Raw genomic sequence first — 11,773 nt, forward strand, 5'->3', positions numbered from 1 at the left:
CTAGTTCCATTACATATTGTGGTTGGTGGTGAGTTTGTTTCTACGATTGGGGATGATGGACATAATGATGGGGCTGACACATCCGTCCACGATATGGGTGCAGTAGGTGCGGATGAGATGAGAATATCAGGGGAGTTGAGCTTTCATGTTGATTTGCTTCCTTCTGTTGGAAGCGAATCTATTTCTTTATCTCATACAACTAATAGCATGGAACAATTGGCAATGCTGTATTTTCAGTGGGATCAGCTGTGGGTCGCAGGGGAGTAGGTGAATGCTTCCACATATAATTTCTACTACACAAAGTCCTTCATGGAGTATCTATTGGAGAGTTCGGATGTGAGGGAGGATTCATACAGAGTGTCTTAGGGTAGTCTCATCAGAGGCTCTCATACTATTCAGAGGTTAGTGGGAAAGATTGTAGAAACTCTATCTACTATGCTTTTCCACATGGATTTTGAGGTTGGGTTTGCTGAGAGGATTGCCTAGGATCCTACCTAACCAGTAGTTTAGAGTTAGAGATTGGACTAATACTGATGAACCCTTGACGAAGATTGGGAGCTTTTATCGACATTACATTGTGAGGAGTGCTTATCACTTATCACATGTAGAGGACTTGGTTTCATGTTGGTGTGGGTTGGCTCTAGTTTCATATCATCCATTATGGGATGGGTTAGCACCATCTTTTGTAGATGGGATTGAAAGTTGCAAGTTAGACCCCTTGCAGTATCTACACACTCGGGATAGTTTGGCAGCGGTTGGAGTTGGTGGTAGTGTTTCAATTACCTATGGTTGTTACCATCTCCACAATGTAGTTGGGTGTGATTATCAATTTGATGGGAACTCAAGTGTGGATAGAGTTGGTATTTCAGTTGCATTGAGTTTCAATGGGTTGTTGCCTTCATCAACACCTCAGGTCAGTTTTTAGATAATTCTGATGTTGATGTCTATTATTTGGGTGTTGGTGCTACAAGAGTTGCTTGTACATAACAAACATGGTACATAGTTCTACCTTTGGGATCCAGGTGGATTGTGTGTTCATTTTTCTCCAAGATTGCTTGGGGACAAGCAATCTTAGGGAGGGAGGATTGTAATGTCCCCATTTTTAGTAGGTTCATGCAGTTGGCCAAGTCAATTCACCATGACGACCCTCGTGAGCTAACAAGGCATTTTGGGGGTCTCAGTTATGGATTTACTATTTTTAGTAAGTCTATTTTTAGTAGTTGTTATTTTCGACAGCACCGTGGATGGCTTGGCAGTTGGTCGTCAGCTACAGTTGATCGGGTTAATAATTGCATGAGCTCTTATTTAGTTATTATTCATTGAGTTACATTATTATAACAATGCTTATATTGTTATAATAATGAAAATAAGTGATATTTCTAAAAAAACAAGTTGGAAAGTTTCTAGTGTTGAGTTCTTTTGAGAAACTTCCTCAATTTTTGAAGTGGAGTTTTATGGAAACTTCTACCAACGAGAGCTTATTAATGAGAGCTCATTTCATTGGGAAAGACACACTTGAATTTTTTTTTTTTTTTTTGTGCCTTTGTGGCTTTTTCCTAAGTTCTGAATGGTGAGCCCTTGCTAAAGTATAAGGGTCTCTGAGTTTCTGAAGATTGTTTGGAGTCACTGCTGATGTACTGTGGCTTCATTGGATAGATAACCCAACTGTGTTTTTTGTGATTGGGGGATTGGTTTCCTAATTCTGAGAATTCTGAGTGTTGTGCAAATTATTGCTGATTTATAATAATTTGCTACTTTATTCCTACTATTTGCTTGTGTCTAGGAGAGTGTTCTTACTGATGATAATTGGGAATTCATGTAGTGAATTATCTATGAACTAATTGCCAATCTATAAATTGGATGGAGGTCACATAGTGAGAATTATATACTGCATATAGCAATCTGGAGGTAGCGATTCATTTATTCAAGCGCCAATGATAGTTGTATCCAGTTCATTGAACGTGGAGGTTGATTGGCTTATTCTACTGGTACCTGCAATTTAGTATTTTAGGGAATCCGAATCAATTCATGGGTCATATGAGCATTAGAAGAGCTTGCGTCTGACACAAACAGGATTGCAATATCTTTTCTTGGCCTACGATTTTGTATTTTTGGGCCTGTGGTTCATATTATCACTAGCAAATCTGGACTTAAGGGATTGGTAGACAATTCCAGAGGTTAGGTGATTGTTATTAGAGGTTGGGCAATCTTTACATGGCACCTACAATTTTATTTTTGCAAATTGCAAGGAATTGTGAGTGGCCACTGAGAATTTCTAGAGCCACTGCCTGATCAAGGAGTTTGAACTAGCGTTTGGAGAAATTGACACCAGCTTGGGGTGGTGTCCTGTATTGGAGATGAATGATTTGCGTATTGCATTCAGGGTTAGCATTTATTGAGAGTTGGGCTTTCAATTTGGACACCAGACATGTTCTATATGGGCTGATGTCAGCATTATGATCCTGCGATAATTGATATTAGGCTTCCCTCTTCCAATTTTAATTCAAAAGTTTCTTTAAAATAAGGCAACAACATTTCTGTATGATGATTACAATCATTTACAGTATTCAGAAATTACAGTTATAACTATTTATTTTGCTTTACAAAACTCAAGGAAATTATTAATATTCTGAGCCTTTGATTTGTTGAGGGATCAATAGAATTTCATAGCTAGCGTTGCTTGCCAAATGTTTATTAAAATGACAATCTTTTGATAAGGTAAGGAAGTGGATGTTAGCAAAAGTAAATTTATTGAGGTAGCCGAGACTTAGGGTCTTTACACATGGTGATCATTTCATTGATGAAGATGCTGATTTGAGTGTTGGTACTTATGGTGATGTTAATAATTTATACTAATTATCCATAGATATATCACCAAGTCTTCATGAGATGGAAGCTATTAGTTTTCTAGATGATGATTTTATCTTTATGCATCCTAGGTTTCTATACTTGGTCTACTGTTATATTTTCAGATTTGGCTTAACTCTTGGAAGATAGTGAGTTGTAGTTTGATTTCCTCTTGAGGCACATACCTCATGGGGTGATTTTTGTTCCTATTTCATACTATAGCAACAATGTGTGGGTGTCTTATGAGGTGGACTTCCTACATATTGGAGATGTCTTTGGTTTTGAAGGGGTGATCTATTCATTCGGTTGGCTAATTTAGGATGATGACAGGTTAATAGACACCTATTTCTACTCCAAAGATTGAGTTGACAGGTTGGTTTGGGATCCAGGTGTTAATAGGATGTATGTTCTGCATTTTGAGGATTTTATTGTAGTTCTATACATTTTGAGATTTGATGCAACTATAAACAAAGTAACACAACCTACAAACATGGTGGTTCTCCAGAAATTGACATTGGATCCAGGGATTTGATTGATGGACGATTTGCATTTTTACATCTTGCTTCGCAGAGTGATAGGATGTCTTTTCAAATTGGGCTATAGACCTACTTGCAGATTTATATGGGATTCTTGTACCAATTGCTTGACAACAAGCAATCTCGAGGATGGAGGATTTGTAATGCCCCCTTTTGGGACACTTAGAAGTCCAACTCATAAAATATTATTTTTGTCTTAATGGAGCTTAATGCAAGGTTATAGAATGGGTCAAATTAATATTATAAAGTGGGTTTAAGGTGACAAAGAAGGAAAAGATGAAAGGACAAGAAAAGGGAATCAAACGGTCACCATTTTGAGCATATAAGAGGAAAGTTTCATTCATTTGAGCATGCTTGGATATTGATATGGCTTGATATTTTTCTTGGAGAAATTAAGGAGCTTCCACTTTTATCTAGGATCCAAGGACCCAAACCCTTAGGTTCTTTGTTGAATTGAACATAGCCCCGATTCATTTTTGTGGGTGAATTTGCAATGGAATTCACAGTTGCATTTCAAGTTCATTTCTAATTATCCAATCTGATCGTTATCACTATTTATATGATTGGATTGTTGTTGTATTGCTGGTTTATAATGTAATAACATTTTATGAGTATTTTATATGAGCATTTGCTAGTTTTTATGGCATAAATTCTCTGTTGTTATTCTAAAAATCATTGAGCAAAATATTTTGGAGCATATTCGGGAGGGATATTATAATACTACATATGTTCTTTTAATTGCTTGAACCAACTATAAACTTTATAATGCAACACTCAGACAATCCTAACAACAATATTTCAATCACTTGCAAATCTGGAATAAGTAGGAAAATACACAGAATGTACAACAACAAGTGAAGAATCTAATCAGCAACCTTTATCTTCCTAACCCTTCTCAAAATGATGCCAAAATGATGGTGAACAAACCCTAGTTGACATGCAACAATGTATTCTCAAATCATCTCTACATTAAATGAAATTTTGACACAAATCTCCTTTTTTTTATTGTTGAAGCTTAAAACCCTAGCCATCCAAGGTATCATGAAAATATGCCAATTAGATTTCCAAATATGAAGGAATGTCTTCCACCTGCAAGTAAACTTCAAATCTTAGCTGATATGATTTTCCTTTTTTCAAACCCTAGCTAGTTGAAGATCCATTATGATGTAAACTTGCAAATATGCTTAATGATGAACCTTGGGTGCATTCACCTCTCAATGTGGAGATGGGTTTTTATCCAATACATTAATTTTCAAGGGCTTCCATCCTCAAATTTCTTGTAAATGAAAGCCATTGCTCTCAAGATTCTCAGAGACAAATAAAATAAGCGATGTTTATCAAATGTCTTCCTCAAATCTATTTCTGTAATCCTCCAATGAAGTTACTAGAATTCTTATTTAAATTTCCTCTCTTTTAATATTCATATTTTTCACATTTGGGAATAATAATAAATAGACCCCTTATATAATTTTAATTTACTTGAAGTATATTGACTTTATATCTCCCAATAGTGGTAAGTATCCCCATAATACATATTATGAAGTTATGTAAAACCTTGTAACTCCCTAGGCACCAAAATGAAAGAAAATGACATTCAAAATAATGACAACTCCAAAAACGTGGCTCTTACCAATTATTACAAATAAATATAAAATAAGGAAGAAAAAGTGAAGTCTATAAAAGAAGCACATGATTTTTATCAATGAAAACAAGCTGCAAATAAATGTTTTTCCCTTGGATGGGATTTTCATCAAATGTTGCAAGTTTAGAATCTGCATTTACCTTATAAAAATGACGTTATTGTGACCTATATGATCAATGTGATTTTTGCAGAGATGTGACAAGTTGAAAACAATTTGTAACTCCATAAAATGCCCTATATGAGCTTCTAGAGGCTTAATGCAAGTCTCAAAATGGTGAGGAAGGCAATGACGGGTTTTAGATGCTAATACCCATGCCTTTAAACATGTTTCTCTCCTTTATATTATCAATGGGCTTTATGAAGCCAAAGACATATAGAAAAAATTTGTTTTTTCTTACACCGTTGACAAGTTCTACAAGCCTCTCACAAATCCTTCTAACTTAAAAATGCCTTTCTTGATATGTACAAACATAAGTAAAATAATGTCAATATGCTTTAAGACTATTGATCGACTTTTTAAAGTCTAATGCATCTATAAAAGATCATTACCATACCTTTTAAAGCTGTTGATGAGCTTTTATAATGCTTTTGCAAGTTAAATCATAACTTAACAACACATATTCAGCCTCTAAGAAATGTTGCCTTGACTTTGGACGAGCTTTTTACATTGCATTTGCAAATTAAACATTATACCTCAAAGCGCATTAACGTGTTTTGGGAAAGACATTACAAAGTTGCAAATATGAAGTAATTCATTTTTGTATTTAAAAAGTGCATTAATTCTCCTTGGAAGTATAGAAACATTGTTTATTAAGAAATGCAAACAAGATAAAAATGATAAAAATCCTTACAATTCCTTATGGAGATGTCATAGGAGAAGTTTTTATATACTCTTACAAGTATTTCAACTTTCTTTTAAAATGAAAACACGTAAAGAGATTTAAGAACACCAATTTAAAAAGCTCATCAAAGATCATATTCACTTGCAAATGTGTATAACTGAAGTTTTAATTTCATTTTGTAAAAAAAGTGATACCTAAGATGTTATGCAATGACCAATAGAAAGCTCACTTATGCGAGATTTGAAACTAGTAATAAAGACATCGAGTTAGGCTTAATAACTTTAGTCATCAATCAGAATTCCTTAATAACTTTTGAAATAATTCTGATTGATGCCTAAAATAGCTTGAGATTGAAATTCAAAATGCGACAATCCTAGGGCAAAAACAAAACCAAAAACCAAGCCAACAAACACTTTAAAACAAAAAACAATTCAAAGGTTGCCATAAATCAAGTACTTGTAGTTAGGGAAGAAAGATCCATCCTAGCAAGGAAAATAAGGGAAAACTTGATGGAAACCTTAAAAAATGGTATTGAAAAGACATGACAACAACAATTTAAGGGATAACAAATTACCTTCATAACGCATTGTTTAGAACACCAAAACTTAGAGAAAATGCCTATGAATTCATGAGAAAATTGAGTAGGGTTGTCCAATTTTGCAAATTCAAAATTGAGGACATCTCCAAATAGATGAGCTCCCAAGAAAAGGTGGCCCAAAGGCTGAGTAACTCCTTTCCTACAGTGGCAAGAGGAGTTACTTTTACCACCTCACCTAGCATCCCTCCATAATACAAACATATCATTGGTTGATAGCACAAATTTGATATCAAGAAAACATCACGCCGCACAAGGCTAGGTAGAAGAATAACATATTCTTTATATGTGTACCAAATGTTTATGTGCATTATCAGCTTAGTCTCAACTTTCATCTTGTGTACTCAACATCTCGATCATTGTAGATACACTTGCCTTGTCATCTTAGAGTGCAACAATATGCAAGGTACACACACATATATAAACACAAATATCTAAACACATAGCTTGAATAAAAGTGACAGAAGAGATCACCATAGTTATTTTAAAATCAACAAGAAGGTTCCAATGTATTTAAATTAATTATAATGTCGAAATTCTTGATTACACTAGAAGAGAAAAGCAAGCATCTAGATATCTAAGGCAAGTCCCCTACTGAACTCGATGACTGGTAAAGCAGTTATGAGTCCATCTTAGATGGCATTCTTGACCTTCATTATGTTTTCACATCTCCTTATGCTAATTATACTCTTGCCCCACTCGTAGAATGAATTTCCTCCTACATATGTTGAGAAAGAAGGATTTGATACCATCATCATTATAATGATAATTCATTAAAAAAATATTAAGTGTGTGTTAATCATTAATAATGAAATCCATCATAATCTTTCCCAACATGCCACATATGAAATTTAAACCATCTTACTCATATTTTATGAAGTCAAATAATTGATAAACTGGATAACTGTCTAACTTCACACTTCTCATCAAACAATTATTACCGTTATTTTTAAAAGTTCACAATGAAGGGATGTAACATCTATATTGATCAACACTATGGGTTAGACTGAAATTGATTTCCAGAGTTGTGTGTGGTCCTTTGAGGTTCTTCAGAGTTGTTTGTGGGAATCCAAGTTTTATGAAGAGGTTCTCACAATTGACATTATCTTCTCCAATAACATTGAACAAGAATCCTTGAAGTTTTCATTATTGTTGGCCTTGGTTTAAGGTTTCAACTATTTCGACTACAGAGTTCAATTGTAGCAAACCTAAGAGTTTATTTAACATGCCATCTTCCTAAGGTACTTGTGATGTTAAATTTTTATCTCCCTTATATGGTGATTCTTTAACTTTGTGTGTGTACAACCCATTTATGAGCAATAGTTGGTTGAAAATTGTGATCTCTAATTTTTGAAATTAATGAAAGCAAATAAATATTAGCTTCTGTTATGATTCTCATAAGAGTAGTGGATTCCGATATTGCAACATATTTAGTTGACTCTTAATGTCATTTTTGTAATAGTTGAAGGATGCATCTTGCAAACTAAATCAAACATGTGATAGAAAATTTGTTTAATTGCATGTTCAATGCATTTCATGACTATTGATGTTTTCTAAGCTAAGTTTTATCTTTTTACTTATGATGACAGAATGGATGATGTTTATGAAAGGTACATGCAACTTTAAAAAAGATACAATAATAATTCTGCCTTTGATATGTTGCTTGAAGACATGAGGCGAAAAGAGGAAAAGGTTGATTCTAATTCTTCTCAAGGGATAGTTCGAGACTTTGATAATATCTCTGAGATTTATCATCCAATTAGAGGAGACATGAGAATGGACAATACAATGAAAGTTGTGATATGTAATTTGTTTCTGTTGGTCATTTTGGAGATAATTGGATAGTTTTATTTTCCTTTTTGTATAATGCTTATTTATCTTATGTTGGCAATGTTCTTATTTCCTTTGTCTTATTTGTGTTGTGGCTCTATTGGCTTTTGTATATGCAAAGTCAACAAATTGCAAGTCTTTATTTAGCCGAGAGAAATCAGAGTACATGAATCATTATCCACTTAGTAAAGCACACACAATTGGATGCAAAAATAGTTGATAATTTGGTCTTTATGCACTCTAACTCGTTTCCCTTGTTGCATAAGAAACCAAATTGCAAATAGGGGGTGACAAAAGATTGATACAGGTTCAGGATGCATCCATACATGTTGTCTTGCATTTTGCCACCACAAAATGTAAGTAACAATACAAAACTTTTTCAACTTAGTTTCACATTTCTCCGAGTTAGTTCATTATTTAATTGGCTAACATTGATCAACCAATTGACGCCAATTGATATAATTTATCCCTTTACTGAAAACTTTCATTAAGTTTTTAAAAGTTTTTCTGTTTGTTGAGCCTATGCTTGATTTTTGATATCTTTAACGTCCTTTTTCTCATTTTTTAGTGTGTGTTTGTTGGCTTTTGGTCTTTTGGTTTTCCCTTTGATTCGGTCTATCTTAGGGCTTAATTGGAGTTGACAATTAAAAGATATGATCATTTTAGTGCTCAAAAAGTGGACTCTCTAGGTGCAACTGCATGAATTAAAATATCATGTTATATCTTCAAGTTTACATTCACTTTTTGAAAAATACACATAAATTCACTTTATGTTATGTTTTTAAGTTACTTTATCATTTTAATTTTTCAGTTAAAGTAATTATAGAGCACTTTTTGTTATATTTTTATGTTGAGTTGCTTTTTAAAATTTTCACTTAAATGACTTTATTAACTATATAGTTTGATTTAAATTTTTGAGTTACTTGATGTTTTAATTTAAAATATCTTTAAGTAAATATTACTTTTTGAATGATATTTGCACATAATTATTAGACTATATAGTGTAAATATAAATTTTTATCCAATTAAGTGATAGTGACATTTCTTCAAAAATTAATTAGACATGTGCTTAACTCATCACTTAAGTTGTGCTTTACATGTCTTTCAAACCAATTACATGTAAATATGCATATGCATCTAGAGACCACATTTTGCAATAGAAAAGCATTCTATATGAATGGCATTCTATATGTTTTAAAAATGTGTAATGGTGATCCTAGAATGAGTTTTGCATGTTTTTTAAATATGCAATGACCACGAGAGAGTGCAATTTACACTAAAAAGGTTATAATAAACAAGTTTTTTAAATATGCCATCACCCTCTAAGAGTGTGTTTTGCATCTTGAGGACAAATATCATATTCTGAAAACATTACATTGCACTTGGAGAGTGCATTTTGCATGGGCAATGCATATTCATGCATTTAAAAATATGTAATGAGGGTTGGACAGTGCATTTTTACACTACTTGCATTGTTTTACAATTTTCAAACATACAAATGCACTCCAAGAGTGTGATTTGCACTTCCAACCTATGGATTTTATATGTAAAGTGTCTTGGAGAATTTGATTTGGTATTCAAAACTCATGTAATCACCCTCCAAGAACCTGTTTTTGCACTCCAAAGCCAAAAATGTCCAAACACATGGTATATATTACATTTATTTTAAATATGTAATGAGGTGTTGAGAGTGTAATTTGCACTTCCAGCCATCATCTGAATACATTTTAAACATGTAAATGCATCCATAGACCTCGATTTGGCATTTCAACACATGCATATGCATTTGGAGGCCACGATTTTGCATCTTGAAGCCAAAAATAGCTTAAATACAAGCATTTTTAGGACACATTTTTCCTTAAAACATCCAGAAAATTGGGTTTTTCGTTCATTTTTTTGCATTTTGTGTTAAATTTCATGGATCATTGCAAATGTACTAAACATTGCGAATTATTTGGTATCTATTTTTTAAATGGAAACAACCTCTTATATATATATAAAGAGAATAACCAATGAAGAGACATATCCCTTCATGGGACATGTCTATTCATTAATTGGAAAATTAATATAATATAAACTATATATATATATATATATATATATATATATATATATGATGAACACCCATATATTAAAGATAAAGACATCCGAATTGACTAAAACTTTAACACTCCCTCTTGGTCATGAGGGATAAATACATTTTGATAATCAAAGGTAAAAGATGATCAATATTTTGAATAACCCAAAGATGATCGATGAGATGATATCTACGCTCTTAGTTATTAAAATACCTAGTATGCATTTATACAAACAACCCAAAGATAATCAATTTGATGATATCTAAGCTCTTAGTTGTTAGTCTCACAAAATGCATACTTGCCTCATACCCAATATGCATTTATACAAACTACTCAAAGAAAACCAATTTAATAACATCTAAGCACTCAGTTGTAAGTCTCACATGATGCATATTCTCATGATTTAAGTACAACACTTAAAAATGTATAACATAGAATTTTAGCCAATTGAAGTTGACACACATCAACACTCCCTCTTAGCTAGGGAGGATAAACACAAGATATATATTACACCATTGGTAATATTAGGAATGACAAGTTTTTAAGGGTCTCTTCAATCAAAAGATATCCATCATTTTGATATCACATTTGATATTAAGAGTATTGGTCTCCCAGAATACATGATATTCACCAATACTCAAATATATGATATCACATTTGATATCAAAAGCATTGGCCTCCTAGAATATCAATGATATTCACCAAGTACTCAAAAATGTTTATAAGGTATGTGCACACACATTCTCATAATGTGTACCATATAAACATTCACCATGCAAGGTATAATCTATCATGAACTGCATAGATATCATAAGATATTCATCATAATAGAAAATAAAATTATTGTAAGATTGTCACCTTTCAATAACTTTTGCAAATATAAGTGACATCATTTGGAAGTCATCACTTCCTCATGATGTATACAAGGGGTAGGCCCATTAAAAACACATAGTCACGAGGTATATTCATGAAGCACAATCCTCTTGATTGTTATAATTTATTGATCATTGGAGAATCCATCACAAGATGGTTTACTCCCTCTGAATCAATATGATCAAGAACATCGAAAGTTGACTGAATCATATCATCTATCTGCTTCCTCTCTTTTAAGGTGGCCTAAAATATCAATTTGTATTTATTTCCTACAAAAGCATTCTCAGAGGAAAAGATCAATGCACACAATACTTATAATTCAAATAGGAATGTTAGTAGTTTAGATCATACCTATCACTAACAACATAAATATATAACAATAGATAGTTTTTGGAAAAGATTGTGTTGCAGTTTTTGCATCAACATTTCGGATCACACTCTGTGATCCATCATCAGGACAAAAGAGAGATAAAGGATGAGAAAGAATATAGTTTGCAAACCAAGGTGGGGGTAATGGGGGTTAAAAGGAA

General features: G+C 33.1%; 1 protein-coding gene across 8 annotated transcripts in view; it reads left to right on the forward strand.

Annotated features, from left to right (window-relative positions):
- LOC149548157 (uncharacterized) overlaps nucleotides 1-8,375 on the forward strand; it is a 208,328-nt gene extending 199,953 nt beyond the window's left edge. For all 8 annotated transcript variants that reach the window (XR_016353989.1, XR_016353992.1, XR_016353991.1 and 5 more), the window contains one exon: nucleotides 8,052-8,375. Coding sequence is in view for 2 of the 8 variants with exons in the window: in XM_089792185.1 (XP_089648311.1) it covers nucleotides 8,052-8,137 (86 nt within the window). In the remaining 6 variants the exon portion in view is untranslated. The remainder of the gene's footprint in view (nucleotides 1-8,051) is intronic.
- Nucleotides 8,376-11,773: the final 3,398 nt, after the last annotated feature.

The sequence above is a fragment of the Cupressus sempervirens genome, chromosome 7, assembly GCF_028749045.1.
Source record: "Cupressus sempervirens isolate cs-2001-9-10 chromosome 7, ASM2874904v1, whole genome shotgun sequence".
Lineage (NCBI taxonomy): Eukaryota > Viridiplantae > Streptophyta > Pinopsida > Cupressales > Cupressaceae > Cupressus > Cupressus sempervirens.